At 38.5% G+C, this 24,595-nt stretch overlaps 2 protein-coding genes across 11 annotated transcripts; one reads left to right on the top strand and one right to left on the bottom strand.

Moving 5' to 3' along the window:
• The first annotated feature begins 26 nt into the window (after positions 1–26).
• On the top strand, positions 27–21,657 carry mask (multiple ankyrin repeats single KH domain). 9 transcript variants are annotated; one of them, XM_066396651.1, is made up of 32 exons: positions 27–370; positions 3,499–3,637; positions 3,750–3,896; positions 4,123–4,346; positions 4,452–4,599; positions 4,676–4,719; positions 5,288–5,477; positions 5,537–5,679; positions 5,730–5,919; positions 5,972–6,048; positions 6,101–6,310; positions 6,366–6,596; positions 10,635–10,881; positions 10,941–11,153; positions 11,211–11,422; positions 11,476–11,683; positions 11,737–12,077; positions 12,133–12,315; positions 12,405–12,524; positions 12,737–12,904; positions 12,960–13,194; positions 13,248–13,400; positions 13,452–13,580; positions 13,634–13,797; positions 14,533–14,869; positions 14,926–15,219; positions 15,275–15,556; positions 15,996–17,959; positions 18,186–19,064; positions 19,179–19,628; positions 19,695–19,853; positions 19,917–21,657. In XM_066396651.1, the coding sequence occupies exons 1-32, from the start codon at positions 170–172 to the stop codon at positions 19,941–19,943; spliced, it is 8,709 nt and encodes a 2,902-aa protein (XP_066252748.1). In that variant the 5' UTR covers positions 27–169; the 3' UTR covers positions 19,944–21,657. The 9 variants fall into 9 exon arrangements, with proteins under 9 accessions (XP_066252748.1, XP_066252745.1, XP_066252744.1 ...); XM_066396648.1 differs by having other exon boundaries at positions 3,499–3,682; positions 11,229–11,422; XM_066396647.1 differs by having other exon boundaries at positions 3,499–3,682; positions 11,226–11,422.
• Positions 21,658–22,007: 350 nt separating this feature from the next.
• Positions 22,008–23,363, bottom strand: MED4 (mediator complex subunit 4). 2 transcript variants are annotated; one of them, XM_066396673.1, is made up of 5 exons: positions 23,088–23,355; positions 22,897–23,026; positions 22,608–22,810; positions 22,372–22,556; positions 22,008–22,311 (listed from the first exon to the last, which is right to left on the bottom strand). In XM_066396673.1, exons 1-5 carry the CDS (start codon positions 23,150–23,152, stop codon positions 22,139–22,141), a joined length of 756 nt encoding a protein of 251 aa, XP_066252770.1. In that variant the 5' UTR covers positions 23,153–23,355; the 3' UTR covers positions 22,008–22,138. The 2 variants fall into 2 exon arrangements, with proteins under 2 accessions (XP_066252770.1, XP_066252769.1); XM_066396672.1 differs by having other exon boundaries at positions 22,008–22,556; positions 23,088–23,363.
• Between the last annotated feature and the right edge of the window lie 1,232 nt (positions 23,364–24,595).

Here is a 24,595-nt window from a genome sequence, read left to right as displayed (position 1 = left end):
CCCAAGTTCGTTTGTTTTGCGCACGTTTTGCGGCGGCCATAGTTGAAAATGGCGACTACGATGGAATTAATGTGAACCGAAGTGTACTTGATTTAGTGAAAATATAGTGACTTTAGCTCGGAATTTTACAGAGAAAACGCGAAAATAACCGCCAGATTGCGATGCAAATATGCAGAATGTGCCGCAGGATACGGGCTCCGACGAATCGAAATTAGAAAGAGTAAACGTTCAGCACGATATAGGGAACATTACTTCGTCGACTCCCCAATCGACGATTTCGACTCCGACAGATCCAGTGTTGGAAAGGTATATAGAAAATCGCAGATTCATGTCGGAGTCATCGGAAAGTGAGGAGGATTCAGTTTCTGAGGTAGGTGTTCTTAAAATAGCGATTTTTCGCTGTTGTGAAATCAACCTGGTCCTTGGGTATCAATGAACTTATGGCCGAGAGACATCTTGTGGAATTCATTTGTGTACCCGCCGTCGGTCGCCCATTTTACATTTAGCGAACGTTTTCGAATTTGAACCACGTTTTTTCCTTTCCAATCCCATACTTATATAAGATCCTTTACCTGCGACGAAGCAAACGCCTATCCCGACCAGCGGGTTCTGTCGACGGAAGTTTCCCAGTTAATTTGGGTGATCCAGCTACACGTCACATTGTTTTTGAATATTGTTTCTGTTCCAGTCATCCTCTGTCCTATCCAGACGTTTGCAGCTGCACCTTCCACGTTTTTTTCCCAAAAAAATAACCAGTTCAGTCACTGTCTGCCCCCACCCCTTCAGACATTTTTTTTTATTCTCTGGCCTTTTATCAGCACAGAAAGGTCACAGTTATAGAGAAATAACTTAATTATTCATTAATTCTTCAAGTTAGTCACCATTTTAGTGACCCATAAGAATGAATGGTGATTGCATATACCAATCCCCAAAATTAAACAGCTGATTGAGACAATAATTTAATTTGTGTCTAATTGGCGATAAGAAATGTTTAATTTTCTTTCTTTTGGTGATATTAAGGGATATAGGGTATTACAATACATCATTATATCCCTTAATTTAGAAGTTTTCTCAAGGTAAGTTCAGTTGAACAAAACCATTTTGTACTAAACAAAATTGGTTTGTTCGATACCGTGTAAATGTATCTTAAAGAACAATTTAACAGACACTACTTGCTCAATAATTGAATTCTAATTATTAATTGATTATTTACTTTTATTAGTGTTTTTTTAGATGGATACTTTTTAAAATAATTCTTTCATTTATTATTTTTGTAATTAGTATGCTAAGTATGTATATAGAGTGTTCCAAAAAGGTTATGCCAAACTTAAGGAGGTTATAAAGAACATTGTGGTGAACAATTTTTGCATCGAAACATGTAGTCAAAAATGAGTCATTTTGGTTCTAGAGTAATTTTTATTCAAGACAGTAATGTTAGCTTGTTGACATCAAAACATTTTGATATTTAATTCATTTTCTTTTAAGATGCCGCAAAAAAAATTGAATAAAGGTTTACAATGAGGACCCTCGACTTATTTACATAAATTTGTTCCTTGAATCGTTTATCTGTTATAAGATGTATGGATCTTGCTGGATGAAAAGAGAGGTTATCATCACTAATCCCAACAGTTCTTCTTGAGTGACTACAGGAATTTTATACACCAAAGACTTGATGTAATTCCAGAGCAAATAAATAAATTTGTATCAGGAGGAAAAAGGTTTGTTTTTATTCTATTCACTTAATTTGTGTATTGTAATTTTTGAACTAAAATGACTGGAGCCAAAAGGCTCATTTTTTAGTATGGGTTTCTATGCAAAAATTGTTCAATGCAATATCCTCTATAACCTCCTTAAATTTGGCACAATCTTTTTGGAACGCCCGATATAAATAAATATTCTGAAGAATTAATATCTCAATTTAGTTTTTGTCGTGATTTTATTTTGTACATCAGTACCATGGGTACATAGTCAAAAACAAAATAATATATATTAGGGAATACAATACATTATAAATAACCTTTTGATCCTTTTTTTATATAGCTAAAGAGCTTTTTTTCTTATCTTTCACTGTTTTGAAATCATTTGCAAAATTGCCAACTCTTGCATGTAATCTTCCGTTCGATCAGGTGTATGTTCTTTATGTTTATCATTAAATCACTTCTTTATTCATTTTTAGAAATTCAAATTCAAAATAATCTCTTAAATTGGAGAGAACATTATCACTTAAAATATCCCCTGATTTAATTTTATATATCATAGATAATAGACAAGCCTAATGTATCAGTGAGTTTACAAATTAAAACAAATAACACTGAAGTAGAAAAGTGTTTTTTTCCTTCAATAGGTTATTTTTCATACTCAAATGGTGAATATTAAGTAAAATGAATTTTATTATTGTTTTACTGTACAGTACATCTAAATTTCTCAACGCGTTCCTTGTTTGACTATCTCTCATGTAACCGCTTCAAGTATAGGGAAAACTTTGATCTAGAAGGCTGTTGTATGATCTTTCAAGGTAAACAATTCGTCCTCCTGGAACCAACCCTATATACCCTGTTTCCCAAAAGTTGATTTTAATACCTCAAAAATTGTATTTATAGTGGATTGGAAAAAAAGCAAATTCGTTATCACTTTAATTCTTATTCATTTACTCTATAGTTTTTTTAAATTAAAAAATGGCGACCTTGTATTTTGCTGTTTTTAGTGATTAACTACATATAATAGACATAGAATCGTTCAATCTAAATAAGTTCTGGACCCACATGGGTAATGTGTAATGCTGTTATCAAAGATAGGGATTGATTGTATGTCATGTGTTTAATCCTTTACGTCCTGGAATAGCAAACCTAAACTAATTCAACCTTATCCAGTTTTGATTTCGTGATTATACAACATTTTTGCCATATCAAGAACAAAAGCACTATCACTTTCATTGTGTACATTAAAAAATATATAGAAAAAAATTAATGAATATTGATTAAAAGTAATTGCGTTTAGGTCGTTGACCTAAAGATTGTGCGATTAATACACTAAACAGAATCGCGATATTGCTCCTATTAGGTATATCCTCCTATATGGTGGTCTAAAAAAAAGCATTTTTCGAAAATATAATGCGGTACATTTAAATAAAGATTCATTTTAATGTGATCGTAGAAATATCAGCATCACGGCCTGCAACGTACGACATCAAAAAGTTCGTCATTGTTCTTTTGGTGGCTAGACACCTTGGTCAGGTGTCTGGTTATTTTAATAAAAGTCACTCAATTTGTGCAAATTTTGTACGAAAGGAACTTCAAAAGATTTCAAACATACGTTTTTGTCTAGGGACATATTACATATTTACTGCAGTTTACTAGTCATTTTCATAGAGAATTTGTAAGTTACAATTTCCCACATTTTTCGTTATGATATTCCAAAGGTTTTAATCCAATCATTGCTTATGACATGTATAAATACTTATTTGTGAATCTAAAGAACAGATCTTCATATTATTTTCAGGTGGAGTCATTTATGATCGAGCAGGAGTTTGAAGACGAACCCCAGGCCGAAGCGGCCAAATTCCTGCTCGGAGCAGACGAGGATCGGAACGTCGATCCTGAGACCCAAGCCCGCCTAGAAGCTCTACTGCAAGCTGCCGGTATGAATATATTATCCCTTAATGGTGATGTTGAAGACTCGAAATGTTAGTTTATGGGGTTTGAATTGATTAGGCATGCCCTGTATGAGCTAATATCGTGCCCTTCTTTCAGGTATTGGCCAACTAGCAGTTAAAGATGGTAAGGCTTTAGGCGATCCAGAAGTTTTGCGTCGTCTTACCTCCAGTGTTTCTTGTGCATTAGACGAAGCGGCCGCTGCTTTAAATCGTATGCGCAGCGATAACGCCGCCGCTGTTCAAGGCAAGTGTTGAAAAAAGTTGAAAAAAAATTTTACAAAGGTTCAAAACAAGTGTTTAGCCGCGGAAATGAACTTACACAGACCGTTACTTGAATTATAATTCCAATCATCTAATCATGGGAAAAAGGATATTGTAAAATATTTATATGATCAGGCAAAATTAATATGCAATGAACAAGTATTGATAGTCAAAATATTCATTGGAGTTTCAAAATTATGGGTTTTTAGGAGCAGCTACGACCAATTCAGCTCCGCGTCCTGCAACCCAAGGCGGGCCTGGCGTGTCTCAGCCCCTACAGGAAAAAACCTCATTGGTCGATGCCTGCACGGACGGAGATGTTGGCACTGTTAAGAAACTCTTAACGGAAGGCAGATCTGTACACGAGACTAGCGAGGAGGGGGAGAGCCTGTTAAGTTTGGCTTGTAGTGCAGGATACTTTGAATTAGCTCAGGTATGGCTTTCGATTTGAAATTCTAAGTAGTGATTTGTTGAATGTCGGATTTATTGGTCTTTTATATATTTTATTTCTGTTCGCAAATAATGCGCATCTTTCCAGGTTTTACTTGCTATGCATGCGAACGTAGAAGATCGCGGAATTAAGGGTGAGTGCACTCCCTTAATGGAAGCAGCATCTGCTGGCCATTTGGATATTGTAAGGCTACTAGCACACCATCATGCAGACGTCAATGCCCAGTCCACATCGGGTATGTGGGGCCATAATATTGGCTGTCACATATTCGTGCGCCCAAGGTACTTACCAATCAATTTTATTGATTTTAGGCAACACTCCTTTGATGTACGCATGTGCAGGAGGTCATACAGAGGTGAGCATTTCAGAAATTTAATTGTCTTTTTCTATGCTTACAGCGGAGAATTTTTTGGCGCTCGGTATTATCGTCATAAGCTAATTTGGTTAAATATTCATTTAATCAAATTTTACACATTCTATTTTTTATAGTTCATTTCTAATTCAAATTTTATCTAATTGGGCATACAGGCGTTTGCTACGTTTTAATTACTTTTTGTTATTTGTTACAAATTGATCCATTTTGTCAAAAGAATTTTTACTATTTTCGCTTAACCTGAATATCTAATTTTGGGCATAATTTTCACATTTTTTTAATTTCTGGAATTGAATAATTGACTGAAATGTCTGACATAGAGCGAGTTGTTAGTAGGAACTTAAATTAATAACTTATGTAAGTAATTAAACCCACGTGTATACTCCTTATCTAGTGAATTTTCCGCCGTTGCAATTCGGAACACCCTGTATAACATACCCGTTTGAAATCCTGTTTCGAATCTCTTACATACTAAATTTGGCGTCAATATGTTGGCTTATTTACTGTTGTGTGAAAGGGGCTATTATGTAAATAATTGGACTTTAATTAGGTTGTGAAATTCTTGCTGGAGAACGGCGCCAACGTAGAAGATCACAATGAGAATGGCCACACTCCACTCATGGAAGCAGCCAGCGCGGGCCACGTCGGTTTAGCGAAGATACTGCTAATGCACGGCGCTGGCATCAACACACACTCCAACGAGTTTAAGGAATCAGCTCTAACCCTAGCCTGTTACAAAGGCATATTTCCTGTTACCATTTTCTTTAGCTCTAAAATAATCCAATGTTGATATTCGCAGGTCACTTGGACATGGTGCGTTTCTTGCTAGAAGCTGGAGCTGATCAAGAACATAAGACTGACGAAATGCACACCGCCCTCATGGAAGCGTCTATGGACGGACATGTGGAAGTGGCGAGGTTACTTCTGGATTCAGGGGCACAGGTGAGCTAGCTTTTTTTACCACTTCTTGCTATTAGTAGTGTTTGTTTTAGGTGAATATGCCGACTGATAGCTTCGAGTCACCTTTAACTTTGGCTGCGTGTGGTGGTCACGTGGAACTGGCCATGTTGCTGATTGAGAGAGGGGCGAACATCGAAGAAGTGAATGACGAAGGGTACACGCCACTTATGGAAGCTGCGAGAGAAGGTCACGAAGAAATGGTGCATTTACTTCTAGGACAAGGTACGCCTTCCGTTTCAAATAAAAAAATTCAGGATAAAAGCGTAATTTTCAGGAGCAAACATCAACGCCCAAACCGACGAAACTCAAGAGACCGCGTTAACTTTGGCATGCTGCGGCGGTTTTACTGAAGTATATAATGAATATTTAGTGATAAATTAAGGATTAATGGATCGATGTTTAGGTAGCCGACATTCTCTTGAAAGGTGGAGCGGACATAGAACTAGGCGCCTCCACACCGCTAATGGAAGCGTCTCAAGAAGGTCACCTCGAATTGGTGCGATTCCTCTTGGAATACGGCGCGAATGTGAATGCAGTGACCCAGACGAACGACACTGCCTTGACTTACGCCTGCGAAAATGGCCACACCGACGTTGCCGAGCTGCTCATCCAGGTATTTCTTAAGTAATTTTGGTTTCTTCACGTTTTAATGGGTTTCTGGCACACAGTACGGAGCTGATATCGAGCACGAATCGGAAGGCGGGCGGACACCGTTGATGAAGGCTTGTCGCGCCGGACATCTTTGCACTGTGAGATTTCTCATTGATAAGGGGGCCAATGTTCGAAAGCAAACCACAAACAATGACCACACTCCCTTGTCTTTGGCGTGTGCCGGCGGCCACCTTCCCGTAGTTCAACTTCTCTTAGAGAACAATGCCGATCCCAATCATAAACTCAAGGTACGCAGAAATAAATGAATAAGATAGTATTGCCAACAATCTAGAAGTGGATGTACCATTGTGTTTTACAGTTTTGTTCAACCTTTTTGGCAAATTAGTCACTAATGCGTATTAGCAAAATCAGAGGAAGTGACGTCTCGTGGACATTTTACATGTTATACAGTGTGTTTACTTAACTTAGCACCATATGAAAAACTCTTTTATTTTTGATATTATAAAAAAAATCTGCATGTTCTAAAACCTAAAATACAACCATCAAATGTCAATAATTATATCTCGTATACGAGGTATGTCAAAAATATTAATTTTGCCCAAGAATAAAGTACCTTTATTTTTGAAAATACTTAACATTTTTATAAAGAAAAGTCCATCAGAATTAAAAACTATGTTCAAATATGCAACTACAACCATTTTTCTGTATTTTTGTGAATTACATAGCTTGCTCGGCTGTAAAGTATAAAGTACTGCAAAGATCGTTTTTTGCAAGTGTGCGGTGGAATTTTTATTAGTTACTATGGCTACAAGTTATATTGTTTATTAAAGTAAAACTAGTATTTGTCACGGCTTAAAACGTTAGAATCTTTTCAAAATTATTAAGGTTAAAATAAAAACATACATATGGTTGCATTTTTGAGTATTGAGGAGAAAATTTAAATCATTTTGATTGTTGGTGAAAACTACAAAACGTCAAGATAAGCTGCATCTATTTTTAACAATAGACATCCACACAGAAACATTTAACATTCAACAGTGACGAAAGTAACGAATATATTCAAAAGGACTGGAAGTATTCTTAAAAATTTTAATAAAAACCGTCGAAAAAGAATTGCTTTTGAAGACACCGAGTTTGAAGTAATACTCTGTAGCAGAAAACCCTAAATGTTTGTTGTGCAAACGAGTGTCCTTGATTCAAAATAATGCAAGTAAAGATACTGTTGCAAAAATATAAAAAAGTAATAAATATTATGCACATAAAGCACAATTTGTCCACATATTAAAAGAAAGGGATTTTGATAGACGATTTGATTTTTGTTCTCTCATCCAGATAGAGGTAGAAGATGATTCTTTTCTAGTAAGGCGTATAATTTTTTCTTTGAGACAACGTTTTCAAATAAAACTGTTAGTTCACAGAATTGTCGCTATTGTAATAATAGTAACCTTAACGTTGTAATAGAAACTAGATACCAATATTCGTTTAAAACCAATGTATGGTGTGGTATTTTTAATATGGTAATGTATGGTAGGTATTTATTAGATCAGAATAATATAAGGTGTACAAATAAGTTCCCGCTGTTTGACAAAACATGGCCTCACCAGAAGATTGTCTTGAAATTGTCAGATGTAAAACGTACTATCGCAAGTTTGGTCATGTAGTAACAACATCACCTTGAAATATTAGTAGCTCCTCATAAGCATCACATAATTTGTTTCGTTCAATAATATCAAGTTTTGCGCTGAATAAGCGTGTCATTTGCGGAAACTTTTAATTTACTTCTTTAATTTGAAGAAATCTGCAACTGAAACGCATTGATTGCTTGTAGAAGCATATGGTGAGGCTGCTTTAAGTGAGAGAAGTTGTCGCGAGTGGTTTCACAAATTTAAAAACGGTGAATTTCACGTGGAAGACAAAGAACGCAGTGGACGATCTAAAGAGTACGAAGATATGGAATTCGAAGTATTATTAGAGAAAGATTCATCCCAAACGCAAAAAAAACTTGCACTTACATTAGAGGTGATTCGACAAGCAATTTCGCATCGTCTAAAACTTTTGAGAATTTTGTTCCTTATGAATTGAAACCGAGAGACGTTGTACGCTGATTTTGCATGAGTGAAATGCTGCTTGCCAGACATAAAAAAGTTTTTTTGCATCGAGTAGTCACTGGCAATGCAAAATGGATCCATTACGATAACTCAAAGAAGAAAAAATCATTGGGGCCACTTAGCATGCTTTAACATCGATAGCCAAACCAAATATTCATGGAAAAAAACTCATGTTGTGTATTTGGTGGGATCAGCTTGGTGTCATATATTATAAGTTGCTCAAACCGAATATAACCATTACTGGAACTTTCTACCGAATACAATTAATGAGATTGAGCCGAGTACTCAAGGAATAACGCGCCCATTACTACTTCAGACACGACAAAATTATTCTCCTACATGATAATGCTCGTTCGCATGTTGCGGTGCCGGTCAAAACCTATTTGAAAACACTTAATTGGAAAGTTCTAACCCATCCGCAATATTCACCAGACCTTGCTCCATCCGACTATCATTTATTTCTGTCGATGGCACACTCTGTCTGAGCAGCGCTTTACATCACATGAAGATACCAAAGATTGGGTCGATTCATGGATAGCCTCAAAAGATGAAGAGTTCTTCCGACATGGTATTCGAATGCTGCCAGAAAGATGGGAAAAAGTAGTGGCTAGTGATGGACAATACTTTGAATAAAACATAATGCACAGTTCTTTCACAATAAATTCCTATTTTTGATATGAAACGGCGGAAACTTATTTGTATCCCTTATAGATCTTTATTTCTTTAGACAATCCATGAATTCCAAACGTTATTTACATTTTTTGCAAACTGAATTTAGTGATTTTCTCTATGAATTTTCGTTAGAAGAGCGCGAGCGTATATGGTTCCAGCAGGACGGTGCGTCATGTCATAGCACAATACCTATTCGAGAATATTTGCCCCAAATTTTCAATGAACATTAATTAATACACGGATATTCTCATATTTTTTGGCCGGCTACATCTACGAATTTAACCCCGCTCAATTATTTTTTATTGGGTTATCTAAAACAAAAAGTTTATGCTAAAGGGCTATTTCAAAATATTGCTCATTTAGAAGGGATTATTACAGAAGAAATACAAGGAATTACTGCAGATATGATTCGGAATATGTTAGGAGAGTTTAGTAAAAGAACTATTAAATGTTTAGAAAGAGACGGCGGCTATGTTGAAACTTTATGATTGTTGCTACTCTTTGTTAAGTCATTAATTGTTGTCTGTTAATGTCTGCATTTAATAAAAATGACTGGTTAAGAACAGAAGTGATCCAAGTAGCATTTTGTTACAATTGAGATAATGAGCAAAACGTTTTCATAATTATTAAAATTTGAGATAAATATATTTGTTACAATATGTTTATGTTATGATAGGTATTAACTTAACTTACTCTTTACTAGAAGATTTTGTGACACGTCTAATATTGAAGAAGTAAAAAATTCTTTTTTATTTCTAGGACAGTGCAAAAATGTTACAAATGGAACTTTGTTAACAAAAATGTTCAATAATATTTGGATTACTTTTGCATTAACTAATATGATAACAAAGAAGTTCAAAAAGTGACATAGCTCAGTTTTTCCAAATACATTACTTGAATCACTTCTGTTCTTAAGTAGCCAAATATAAAAATTAAAAAAATAGGGAAAAATGATGGTAATTGCATATTTGAACATAGTTTTTAATTTTGATAGATTTTTCTTTATAAAAATGTCTAGTATTACCAAAAATAAGGGTATTTTATTCTTGGGAAAATTAATATTTTTACATACCTCATATACGAGATAAAATTATTAACATTTGATGATTGTATTTTATGTTTTAGAACATGCAGATTTTTTTGTAATATCAAAAATAAAAGTTTTCGATATGGTTCCAAGTTAAGTAGACGCACTGTATATGCGTCGGTGTATGATGCATCACTAGTGTCAAAATGATGTCATAAAGGCGGCTGTCCTTTCAAAAAGTAAGATCAATTTGTTTGTTAAATCCAGTCCTTATAAATTATTGATATGTCAAATCATAGCTATTTTACCTTCTTGGATTATTAAGACTTGTTTTAATTTATTCTACTGGTTGCCAAACATCAAAAGGGTTACCGAGAAAATTATCTTGTTTAAATATTTTTATATGATGTATTATTCTGATTTATGTTAATAATGATCTTCTATTTCATTGAAGATTGCTTGAAATCAATCTTCATCTCTGTTGTCCATCTTCTTCCATGTCGTTTTTTTCACCTTAGGATAACTCGACGATGTTGATTGAAGCTGCGAAAGGCGGACACACTAACGTAGTGCAGTTACTGCTAGATTATCCACACTCAATGCTTCTTAATAGTCAACAACAACAAGGTGCTACCGTAACAGCAACAACTGCCACGAACTTGGCAATGTTGCCCGGTCAGGTGGCAACAACCAGGAATTCCTCTGCGAATGCGACTGGAACGCCCCCAATTTCAAACAACGGCACTTTTTTTCAACCCCCTAATGGTGATGATAATAGTGGTTATGAATCTGTGCTTCATCAAAATTGATTGATTTGATTACAGGTTGCAGTACAGTCCTTGAAGAGGTACGCGAGGCCGTTCAAATAGTGCAGCAACTCGATCTTGGCCTGAACTTATCCGACAATCCGGTGGAGTTGAACCCTAAACGCAAGGTGCAACAAAGTCCGCAACAGATCTCGAACAACGAACAGTCGCAACAGCAGAAGGGCCGAAAATTGTTGCCGAAGAGTCGGTCAACGGGGGCGATGTATGAAGGTGAGCGTTTGTCACTAGGGGTAGTGCGGTAGATGGGATAAAGCGGGATTTATATAGTGACGTTAACGTCAGCAGAGGCGCAACAAGTGCGAACGCCTCCTTTGAGCGACTTCGAAGAAGAAGTAATATCTGCAACTGCAGCGATGGAGTTTCTCAATAAGGAAGATCCAAACAGCAGTAGTTTGATAGATTTTATTAAGAAGAGGAAGCAATTCAGTGGGGATTCTGATGGCAATACTCAAAAGCAACAAATTCTGGAAGAGCTACACGTAAGTATGCCGTTAAGACGTATGGTAGAGTTGCTATGCATGATTTTTAATAGCGAGTTGAACGAGAGTTGCATGGAAAGCAGCAACAGGCGCAGCAAGCTGCGGAAGAGCAAGCGGCAGCAGCGGCAGCTGCTGCAGCTGCTGCCGTGGCAGCAAATCACTTGTTTCAGTACCAACCACCGCAAGAACTGGCTCAAACTACCAGTCCGGTACAATCGACTGCCCTTAATTTCGATTTAGTCGTCCAGCAACAAAAACAAGGTACAAATCTTTGAGATTTGAAGGTGACCCGAATATTTATTAATATTTGGCAGGTCTCGGTTATAATACCGTCGTCAGCGGCGCTCAAGCCACTCAACTGCAGGTCCCTTTCTATACTGGGATGACAACGCCATTGACGTCCACGCCAGCCCCCCAGTTCTCTTCGGCTGTCACGAATCCAGCTCAAGGACAACAACCTGCCTCGCCCGCCTTTTTTTTCACTCCCATGGCCACTTCAGCCCAAGTGGGTGTGTCGTTGGGCAACCCTACTGCTTCCGTCGCCAATGGAGCTATTATCCAGTCGCCGGCCGCTCCAGGATTGGGTACATTGGTTCCTGCTTCGTCTTTAACTACCCAACCAATTAAATTTCAGAGCGTGGCCGATGTTAGTCAGGTGAGCCAATCTGCCACTCATTAGTAACCATTAGTAAATTTCTTCGTTTCGATAGAATACAGCTATTAGTGAACGACCCAAAGTCAAACCGATCAAGAAGGAGGGCAAAAATATCAGAAAGCAACAGTTAGCAGCCCAACAGCAACAATCTCAAGTAATTTCTCCCACCGCCAGTCAAATTTCCCAAGTCAACAATTCACCACCGGCTAAGACTTTTAACATTTTCTCCGATCAACAGGTAACTGCGTAGTTCTCAATTTTTATGATAGAAGCAGAGCATCTAAGATTTAAAAAAATAGAAGGATGCAATAGAATTGTTTGTTGAAGGTGTCAATGTTTCGACATCTGCAGATGCCTCATCAACCTTCTCAGCAGCAACAGCAACAGCAACAACAACAAACGCAAAGACCCGGTCAAACATTGCAACCAACTGTGCAATTTCAAAAGGTAAGAGTAAGTCATTCTGTTCTCATGGAAAGCAGAGCAATGTAATAAGTTGATCATATTTCTAACGGCTCTTTTTGGATTTGTCGACAATGTTTATGCCCTAGGTTTCTGTGATAGACGGTTTCCAATTTTTTCTTAGTTAATTGTTATATTTAGCAAAAGTTTATGCTGCGCGTAGTATCCATGAGTCTCAATTAATCCCATTTCTTCAGGTGGACAGTACGACGTCATCAGAACTGCTCAGCGTTCCAGACCTGGACGTTCCCTTTTTGAAAGACGACCAACAAGAGAGCCTCTTAACTGCCTCCATTCTACAACAATTCCATAACGCCTCGCTTACGTCGATACCGTTTGTAAGAGCATCTACCGTTGGGTCACCTGTGAGTAATCAAAGGTGTATGTGTCAAACGAATCGGTACATGGAGTTTTTCATAGCAGAAAACTCGTCTTGAAATGTTCGATCCGACGCAACAAGACTCGAATTCGCCAGGGAAAGTTACTAAACTGGAATTAACCGAAAAAGACTTCACTGATGATGTAGTGCAAACGATGGAAGTACAGCCATACCCAGGCACTTTGGACGAAACCATGATCGCTTCTTTGACGGCCGCCCAACAAGCAGATTTGCAGGCCGCTGCGGCAGCGGCAGCCGCCGCCACTGGAAGCAGTGGTTATTTTTATTGTTTAAAGTTAAACTCGCGTTATCATTTATTTAAATTACAGGTGATCTTTCGAGAGTGGAGTATTTTGCGGTACCGGCAGGTACGGCTGGGACTCCTGGCACAGCCGGTCAGGTACCAGTGCATGCACTCTATCCTTATGACCACTACTTGCAAGGGTTTCAAGCTGGCTACCACTTAAAACAACAGCAGCTCGGTATGAAATTTCCTCTCTTTTCCTAACAAGTTGCAGTAATTGTACTTTCAGCAGATTCTCTAACCGTGGCTCAACCTCTGAGCAATCAAACGCAGACATTTGTAGCAACTCAACCTCAGCCGTGTGCGGCAGCGGCTCTTCAGCCACAGCAAATGGCCTCTTGTGGACACGTCACCCAGGGTGAGCATTGTTAGCTTATTTTGTTTTTTCTAAATTAAAGTTGAATGTGTCAGGAACTCATATATGTCAGCCATGCGGTCAACACCAGCAGGCCGTTGCTGTGCAACAACAGCAACAAGTTATTGGTCAACAACAGCCAGGCGCAGCTATTCAAGTACAGGCCGCCACTCAAACGCAGGCGCCGGCTAGTAGTAGTGATGGAAAAAAAGTTCAGAAAGTAAGTGACATTTTGGTTCTATAGAAATTAGTTTGCAGCTAACTCGCCGATTACCCAAATAAGATTGTTATTAATTATACAGGGTATTTTAAAGTTGTGGTGCCAAAAGTCTAAGGGGTATTCATCTCAATAAAATATAAAAAAAAGTTCATATGAACATGAGTCCGAAAATGCTTTGTTTCCAAGATATGTTAAAGTTTAAGAAAAAATTGAGTTTTTCATTAATAGCTTTAAAACACTTTAGCCAATTTGAAAGAATCTACTAAAAATAGTACATTTTAGTCTTTTGACTTTTTTCCGCATCTCACTTAGTTTTCGAGAAAAAAATACAATACCATACTTCGATACGTCACTGAACTCGAGAAGGAAAAATAAAAAAAAAAACTTCAAAAGAACTTGTCTTTAAAATGCATACTTAAGTACTTCCTATCTTCAGAGTGAGTACACATCAAAATACAATTTTGTAAATTAATAAGTGCTAATAAATGTTTTTAAGTTATTAATGAAAAACTAAATTTTTTGTTAAACTTTAACACCCTGTATTTCGGAAACGAAGCATTTCCGGACTTATGTTCATATGAACTTTTTTCATATTTTGTTGAGATGAATACCCCCTAGTCTTTGGGCACCACAACTCTGAATCACCCTGGATACATTAACTTTTTGATTGTGACTCAAGTTTCTTATGTATTCGTAATAAAAAAATTCGATTTACGATGATTTATTCTCCATTAGGGACTAGAAGGAAAACCTCCAAAAAAAACCCGTACGGTCAGAAACCAAAACCCAAACCAGAACGCGGCTTTTCCTCAAGAACAGAACTATCAGATCGACCATAATTCGGCCATTACTCAGTACAGCGGAGCGGCGGCAGCCGCTGCCGTAGCTGCTAATCAGCAGCAACGCCAGTGCCCTGGACCAAACTCAATCATTTCACCCTGTATGGACGTAGACTCGGAAACTGAAAGCAATCACGATACTGCTTTGACGTTAGCTTGTGCAGGAGGCCATGAAGAACTGGTTGAATTGCTGATCAGCAGGGGAGCTGACATCGAACATCGTGATAAGAAAGGTATAGGACGGTTATCATCAAAAATGTTTCAGAAAGTTAATAATTCGTTGCCTCAGGATTTACACCCTTGATCTTGGCCGCTACTGCTGGCCACGAAAAGGTGGTGGAGATTCTTCTGAACCACAACGCTGATATCGAGGCCCAGTCAGAACGTACTAAAGATACTCCTTTGAGCCTCGCCTGTAGCGGTGGTCGTTACGAGGTGGTTGAACTCCTACTTAATCGTAACGCGAACAAGGAGCACCGCAACGTGTCAGACTACACGCCGTTAAGTTTGGCTGCTTCCGGTGGCTATGTTAACATTATCAAACTTTTACTTAGCCATGGAGCTGAAATCAACTCCAGGACTGGTATATTTTGATGTATATTCCCTCCATTCAGGGGATTTTAAAATAAATTTATTAGGTTCAAAGCTGGGCATTTCCCCGTTGATGTTGGCAGCGATGAATGGGCATGGAGCGGCCGTGAAATTATTGCTAGATATGGGCAGTGATATCAACGCTCAAATAGAAACAAACCGTAATACGGCTCTCACCCTGGCCTGTTTCCAAGGCAGGCATGAAGTCGTCGCTCTTCTTCTAGACAGGAAAGCCAATGTGGAACATCGCGCCAAAACCGGTCTCACCCCTCTTATGGAAGCGGCCTCGGGGGGGTACGTGGAAGTGGGACGGGTATTGTTGGATAAGGGTGAGCTTACTAATTAAAAATCCTTAAACACCTGTTCAATAAATTTCTTCTGCGATTGTTCGCGACCATTGCTTTATAGAAATACATAATAACACCTCAAAATTAAATTGCATAATTTTTTAACAGCACATTATACCATCGAAAATAAGTCGGACAAGGTTCATTAATATAAATCATCACAAACATAGGTCCACAAACGTCTTGTTTCCGAAACAAGGTTTCAAAATTTTACTTTTTCTTTCAATTTTTTTTAGAACTCCCAAAATGTATAAGCTATTTGCACTATAAAACGAACTTAAAGAATAACGCATACTTCAAATTTGAACTCAATATGGAAGATATAAAATTTAGCCTTTTGTATTCACAAAAATTAAGTGCCTACGGTTTTTCTATATTAAGGGTACATGAACATTTATCTTTACTTGTTTTGTATGTGTAGGTGCTGACGTTAACGCCACTCCTGTTCCTTCTTCTCGGGATACAGCTCTGACTATCGCAGCTGACAAGGGACACGTAAAATTCGTTGAACTACTCCTCGAACGTGGCGCTCAAGTCGAAGTGAAAAATAAGAAAGGAAACTCACCCCTGTGGCTGGCCGCAAACGGTGGTCACTTGCCAGTAATCGAGATGCTTTACGCTCATAACGCCGATATAGATTCGCAAGACAACCGCAAGGTATCCTGTTTGATGGCGGCGTTCAGAAAGGGCCACGTGCGTGTGGTTAAGTGGATGGTGCACCACGTGACTCAGTTCCCTAGTGATCAGGAAATGATGCGCTATATTCAAACAATAAGCGACAAGGAATTGTTGGAGAAGTGTCATGATTGCGTCAAGATAATCAAGGCTGCGAAGGAAACACAGGCTGCCAAGGCCAACAAGAACGCGTCAATACTCTTAGAGGAATTAGAATCTGAGAGAACTAGGGAAGAATCAAAGAAAATGCAGGCAGTCAAAAGGCGAGAAAGGAAAAAGAAGAAGCGTCTCGAGAAGAAGGAGCAGCACAAAAAACTTTTGGAAGAGAATCAGAAGAACGAAACCTACAATCAGAGGAAAGAGGAGAAAGAGGAGGCAGATGACGTAGTTCCCGAGGTGACGCACACTGGCGGAAATGACAAAGAGGAGGGTGACAGCGGCATCGACGCCAATAGTCAGGGGAGCTGCTCCAGCAACGACATAAAAGCTCCAAAAGAGAAACGTAAAAGCAAAAACAAGAAAAAGGGCAAAGAAAAAGAGGCTAACAAAACCGACGAATTGTCTCCGAAGGCGAAAGCTGGCACTAGCAAGGAAGTGTTAGATAAGAGCGAAACAAAGGAAAATAAGGAACCTAAATCCCCCTCCAAAGCAAGCAGCAGTAGCAGAAAATCCAATCACAATACTGTGCCTGCCGAGAAGCCGGTAAAGAGTATAAGTTTCGAATTAAATACCAAGTCTCCGGCTGATAGAGACGACTTCGAGGCCACTGGTAATGAGACCTACACATCATCTTGCAAGCACAAGAAATGTCCAGAAGAGACCCACGTCAATTCTAGCAACAAGACAACTAGTCCGAAACAAGCCTCAAAACGCGAGGAAGGTTGGAAAGAAGTCGTCCGGAAATCGTCGATGCAAACAGTATCGGAAAGTGGCGTTAAAAAGGTATCTGTGCCGTTGAACGCAATTTCTCGAGTGATCGGCCGGGGAGGCAGCAATATCAACGCCATCAGGCAGTACACCGGGGCCCTTATTGAGGTGGAGAAGCAGAGTAAGGGCCAAGGCGAGAGAATAATTACCATAAAGGGTACCTCGGAAGTCACTAAACAAGCTCACAGTCTGATCACTACCTTGATTAAGGACCCTGAAGTGGACATCATGTCGATTTTGCCCAAGACTTCCAAGGCGACTAGCACCACCACCACTTTATGGGACAAGACGCAGATAGCAACAAAAAAGAACGCCGGAAAGCTGGCCATGGCTCCTCAGTCCAGCGCAAAACCAAGTGCAGTACCAGTGGTTCCTCAACCAGTTGCTCGTTTAGCTACCTCTTCGGTAAAACATCGACAAGCTGCCCCGATTAGTACAGGAAGCAGGAGCGGGCTTCGGGTGGATAAAAACATTGCACAGTCTTCGACACAGTCGACCAAGTTAGGGGCGGGAACGAGCGCGCCTCCGAATCGATCCACTTTGTCCAAAATTATTACAAGCAGCAGTGCAGGTCAAACTTTTGCTGCCAAATTGACGGAAACCCCTTCTGCAAGTACGAGCAGTGTGGCAAAGGCAAGGGTCGGCCTTGGGGTACCTACGACCACTGCTGCCTCTAATTCGGTTTCGCCCCAACCTCCATCGGCGATTGTGCAGATGTCGCCTAGCAAGAGTGTCAGACCTGCACCTGCAGGGTCCGCACCACCTACCATGCAGCACTTTCACGTATGTTCATTTTAATGTATAATAATTCAATCACGAATAGTTTTAGGGAGATTCAAACTTTGTAATTGCAATGTCAAAATTGTTTAAATATTAGTATTGTTGAAGTAATTAATACAAGGTTTTTGTTTATATCGTTCCCTGAATCTATTCTGTCAGTTCTGTTATGTCAACGGCGCAATTAAAATATTTTAAGGTTATTTAATGTGTTGTAATCTCGTTTTATCAGGTGCCTGTAAGTAAGAACCAAGCCTTAGGTAACTTAATCCACAATCCTCCCGCCACCACTGCAACTCTCGCCGAGACCACGTCGAACATTACGTCGACTGCATCCAGTACCATTACTAATATTCAAAGTGTGCAATTACTGCCACAGCAGTCGTTTCAACGACCTGTTCAACAACCGCAACAGCAGCAGGAAGAAGTAGCTCCGACGCCAATCCAACCGACCTCAGAATATACCTTGTTCTGTACCAGAGACTATTGGGACAGACGGGAACAAGAACAACAAAAACTGCCGAATTTCGCTTCAGTTGCCGGGGGCGTCGCTGGTCAGACTTCGTCTCAACAACACAAGTTTTTGGACCAGGAACCTCCTCCGCAAGTGGACGTAACCAAAGCTCCCGGATATAGGGGTGGCGCCGTTTGTTCACCGGTTTCGTCGAAGGCCAGCAGCAATAGCACGACGCCCCCGAATTCTTCATTTGGAGCATACCAGGACCTGTCGTCGAAGCCTTTGAACACATTGCCACCCATCGGATCAAGACCTCAGAACCAGAACGTTGCCACCGCGGCCACCACGAATTTTATGCCGTACATGGATTACACTAAACCGGCCAACACGCTGCCGACTCTGATTAACTTGGGGAACGAACCGCATCTCTTGCAAAACTTCAACGCCATGCAGGAGTTGAATTTTTCGCAACTGCAGTCCCAGGTCAACATTCAGCAACCGGCTAGTATGAGCAGATTAAATCCTAAGGCTCCGGAGTATTCCAGTTCGGTATACAATTCGATGCCAAACAAGAATACGGCACCGCCTCTTTATAATGGATTTCCGATGCAAAACATACAGAATAACATTTTTGCCACTAAGGGAACAATGGAGGTGAGCACAAGGTTTTTTTCCCTCTATTTTTATTGACCAATTTTCTTAACTTAATTACGTCAAGTTTCTTTTAAATGAGTTTTGCATTGTTCAATTTCATATTTTTCGTTTCAGGTAAACAACATGACATATAATCGTAATGTGGGTCTAGGAGCCAACAGTAGTTCATCTCAGAACCGTTGGATGGGAGTACCCCAACCGACCTTTACACAACAACAACAAAATGAATTAATTACCGGTTTGGCCGGAATGACCATTCAGAGAGTGTGCGAGGGATTGGAGAATGGAGCCGAGTTGGCAGGAATGGTAAACAGTTCGCCACATATGTCACCGAACATGCCCGGATCGCAGCATGGTCTACATCCTGATCCCTCACATTATGGAGTCGAGGATCGGAAGCCCCAGCCAATTGGCACGGAGAGGGCGAGGAAGGCATTCAACAACCCTATGGATCAAAATTGGTCTGCCATTGAAAAACAAGCCAAGTGGGGAGCGAGCGGGTTGGAGTTCGGAATGCGGCCGCCGGCCATGTATCCTGATGAGACACCACTCGTGGATTTCGCTGTGAGTTTTTTTTTGTTCAAACACCTTATACGTAACATTCGTTTATAAATCCCGTTTCAACTTCAGAGGCCCTTACCTATGGACAATTTCATGAATGGTCCTCATTACTTCAGCCATCAGCCCCCGATGCCGAACTTAAGGCAAGACTTCATACCGGACATGCCAAAGTTGGACATTTCGTGGGACAACGCGCGTCCTATTTCCGATTTACAAGATAAACAGCACGTAAGTGTGTCCTTGTGTTTGGTCGATTTATGGTTATTATAAATTTGGTTTCTTCTTTCGCAGAATTGGACTAACCAATGGAACAAATAAACCAACCAAAGTCCTAAAAAAACTATAAGCGTCATTTTTAAAATTAAGTAAAGAAAAAACGCGAAATTTGGCTTCTACTTGTGATTTTTTGAAATACAGGATTTTGAAGCGGAAAACGATTACTAGTTCAGCACTTATTTTAAATTTGTTTTGTTACGATCTAAGATACCGCCGAGCGCCACTGTATTGGTGTTCGGCGTTTATATTATTAGAGAGTATTCAAGACCCGCAAGAAGCTACAATTTTGACATACCAACTGTCAGTTAGCGTTTACCACGAGCGCTAACCAACGATAGCTAACAGACGGTAGTAGATTTTGCGGTAATAGTTATACTACGCAGGTGTACTATGCTGTTCCAATATCGTTAGGCATATTTTTTTATTTGTTTTTAGATGCCGGATTCATGTCTAACCGACAAAACAGAAACAAACAAAACCAAAACAATTTCATAACAAGGAATTTTGAAACTACGTCTACATCGCAAAGCGTTATTGGAAACAGAACAAGAATAGTACACTTAAGTTTCAGTTTGGTTTTTGCAGTCCACGCTGGATATCTGGAAATATGTTTCCGTGGATGCTGAAGCAAGAAACTATGAATATTTTGTGTTAATTGTTGGTAATTACTATATTTTGCTAAAATTAAAATGAGAAGAAAGAAAGCGGTTTTGGATTAGAAGATTGCAAAGACGGGAAAGCTATGGACTTGAAAAATTAATGAAAGATGTTTGTAGAGACGACATTGATTCATGTGGCAAAATGAGTGATGTTTTTCGATACAGTTCTATTAATTTACAAATTTCTTCAATTGTCTACTACGTTATTTTTGCCATACTTTTGCAACTTTTCCTATCTATCTCATCTGTCAAAATAGTGGCTATTTTAATTGTAGAAATTCATTGTAACCGGAAAGAAAATGCAATTTCTTGAAAACTCTCTATATTGAGGAAGTATGTAGCGAAAAAACACTGTACGCATTTGATGTAAATAAAATGTTCAAGATTAATCATCTATAGTGTATTTGCATGTTCGTTTTTTGATCAGTTAGCTCACTGGCTTACGCACAAACAGCTCTTGCCGACCAGCACTACTTACACACTCCTCACATTTAAGTGCCAATTGTCATGAACTTTTTCGGCAATCGTCGAGCCAGTGAACTACGAAACCGCTTATAGTTTTCAATACACGAGATTGGCTGGCAGCGACGCCAACCGAAACTGGAGCGAGCACATCGGGATTTGGAAGAAAAATCTTGTTGGACCTGCGGTCAAATGTCACATTATTGGTTAGCACATAACCATGCAAGGAGAACATTTAGAGCTGAGCAAAATTTAATTGAAATATGGTCTCATCTCTTATTACGCGTGCAAGACCGCAGCCCCCCTCCAAGTGAGTTTGCGTGGAATTAGACACTAAAAAAATGATTTATACTAAATACAATGTAAGGATGTAAACTGTAGTAGTTGCGCATAAAACGTAAAAATATTGGTCCAGGGATTATTGGCGTTAGGGTCAAGTTACTATTACGTGCGATTGTTGTTCTCTAATCGAATATATTCTGAATTTTTCTTTTCCTACCGAGGAGTCCTTTCGAGAGGACACCCTATTCGGGGGGGATCGCCGCCCCCTTGTTATACTGTAGGATTATTATAATACGGATTATTATGTAATATTGCTTGTACATGAAGACAAATATATCTTTATGCACTATAAATTTAATTTGTTTTTTTCTTTCAAGTAGCTTTAAAGTGCAGTAGCAGTCGCTTCTGTAGACGTATTTGAAATGTTACAGCTGTGAGAGTTGTGGCAGTGTCAGACAATTTCTGCGATACATTACTGATTGTTAAAAACAGAGATCATTAATATGACTTGTACTGATCGTAAAATTCAGACAGAAATAGAATTATTTTGATCTTAATTTCGTGTTAACTAAGCATTACACTAGTGCTGATAGGCCGAATTAACCTGATAACGTGTCAAATAAACGTGGGTGTTCCTAATACTAGATTAAGCATTACAAACCTTCTTTAATTGCATCTTTTCTCTTGCAAAAAAAAAATCGAATCCACAAAATTATAATGTAATAACTATTATCATCTCAAATCTTAACCTACATGAAACAACTTATACATAAACACTACCCAGAGTTACACAGTCCCATGTCATGGATATGCTTAAGACTTCCTTCTACTATGCTATTGAGAATCGCTTGACGAGCTGCTACTTGAATCAGTTGACATGACTTCAACATCCTCATTTTCTTGTTTGTGGTTTCGAGTGTCCATTGGTACTGAGCCTTGTCCGACACTAATATGCATCTCACCTGAGGGATGCCAAGCGAATTGGTTTTGATTTGAAGCTGGGATATCTATGACAAAAAAAAGTAATAGGGTGGTGTGTTCAAAGTTCAAAGCCAATATTGTCAAACCTCCTGGATGGCCTGCCCGATGTATGTCACTCATTGAGCTTTGTTGTTGCAGCATATGTCCGTTAATTGGATCTCCTAATCGACCTAACATGCCTAGTCTCATCTCAATGTCTGTGGGATAAGGTCGTCTAGGATCTCCTTGCTGCCAAGTCAATGGGGCACAAATGGCATTCGATGCACTTATTCTAAATCAGGTTTTACAAAAAAATCTTTAACATATTATATTGTATAAGTACCTGTGAGCAAATTTAATAAGTTCCTCAGAGGAAACTGGTCGTTTTTTAGCTCGAGAGATGCTCTGCAATTTTTGGTTGGCTTGGTAAATTGCTGTTGATAAAATTTGTTCTGCTTCTTTCAGCTGCTTTTGCAAATTATTGATATCCTGGTCTTGTCTCTCCACTTCAGCTTTTAGAAGTTCCATTTTGCTATTTATCTGGCCCTAAGAAGTGATGTAAGGTAAAAAAGGAAGTGCATGTTATTATTTTAATTTGTCAATATCAAGTTTTATTAATTTTTTTCAAATACCTGCTCAGCAGCAAGTTTTAATGTGTCTTTTAACTCCTTGTCTTTATCTACAAGCAAATCAGTGAGTTGAGAATATTCAGGTCCTGTTAATTTATTGCCTTTGGGAGCTATAGCATTCTCAATTATTTCCCTACAAAAATCACATACAATTAGGAAGGCATGAAAAATGGAGCTTGGAAGAGAGTGCATACTTAGCGACTAATTCCAAATCATCGATGATATACAAAAGTTTCTCCTTGGTACTGATTTGGGACATTGCTGGATTAAGGAATAATAACGAGAGCTTAGCAAGAAATCGCGATTTATTTAGGTCTTCTGAAGAAGGAAAGAACAAGAGATATAGAGAATCGAAAAATATAACAAGGGCTTGCCGTGTCGTACACGGTAAGGTAGTTATGCATAAAATAAATTCATATTAATACAGAATTTCACGAGACTAAAGGAGCACACAATTCGGATCTTACCGTAAATAATTACAAAAACATAGAAAGGCAAATTAAAGCAAACAAATTAATTGTCAGTGTCACTAGTCATTATTGACATAACGTTTGACATTTCGAAAGGAAAACGTAACCGAATATGTAGGTATCACAAGTTCAAGGGGAAATATGGGGATTGTGCAAGTGGGAGAAGGACAGTACAACTTTTAATATGCCTCCAAGAAAAACCAACGAAGTGGGAGGAGTCAGCCTGGCCGGCATTTCTACTTCGAAGTTTAGATTAGTATCGATTTAGCTGCCTTTGTGGTACTTCATTGGCTTTTGTCGCAGCATATTAAAACTTGTGCGATCCTTATCCTACTTGCATAATCCCTATGTTTCCACTTGAACATGTGATACCTGTATTCGCTAGAGCTATCAAAGTTCGGTCTAAGAAGTAAATAATGTATAGTTTACAGAACGATCCATTAATAAAAGTATGAGACCGTTTCATTTTCGTTTTATCTAAATAAATTGGAGAGAGATATGAAAAAACACGGAAAAAGCATACTACTTTAATTTTTTAGGGTTATCTCATAAAAGTGTTTTCAAGTGTACGGGATATCTCAAAAAAAGTGAAGCGTTTCTAAATTTTGTTTTTAAAAGGAAATCTATCAATATTATTATCGCTGTTTTCCATTGGTACAATCACTCTTAACAAATTTTAAGTTATTTAAAACGAACATCTAACTACATACGCAATAAATGTAACAAATAAATACAGGGGATGCTTGATTATGTAAACTAATGCAAATTAGGTGTGTTCATGAAATCAAAATGTTCATTTAACCAAGTCTTCATATTTGTAGAAAATTGAAATAAATGCTAATATATATATATACAGGGTGATTCACGTAACTGTTTCATTAGAAACTTTTGTACTTGTAACTAATCTAAATTTTTCATATTTGGGAGTTAAACTAATACAGATAGACTCTACTTTTTTAAAATATTTTGAAGGTCATATCACTTCCGGTTATACCGGAAGTCAAGGTCAACTTCCTTATTTCAAATGGGACACCCAGTATATTTTTGCATTTTTGGAATCTAGGGATTAAGCTGATTAAATTCTTATTAGGTACTCCTATACCTAAACCTAACCGTTTCAAAGATATTTTGGTTTAAAAGAAAAATCTGTCTAAAACACCATTTCTATAAAATTTAAAATTCTCAGCTATTATTGAAGCTGGCTTTACGAAAATTTGCTGACATGTTAACTA

This window comes from Euwallacea similis, chromosome 13 (assembly GCF_039881205.1).
Source record: "Euwallacea similis isolate ESF13 chromosome 13, ESF131.1, whole genome shotgun sequence".
In the NCBI taxonomy this organism is placed as follows: domain Eukaryota; kingdom Metazoa; phylum Arthropoda; class Insecta; order Coleoptera; family Curculionidae; genus Euwallacea; species Euwallacea similis.
This window is presented reverse-complemented; position numbering and strand designations above follow the sequence as displayed.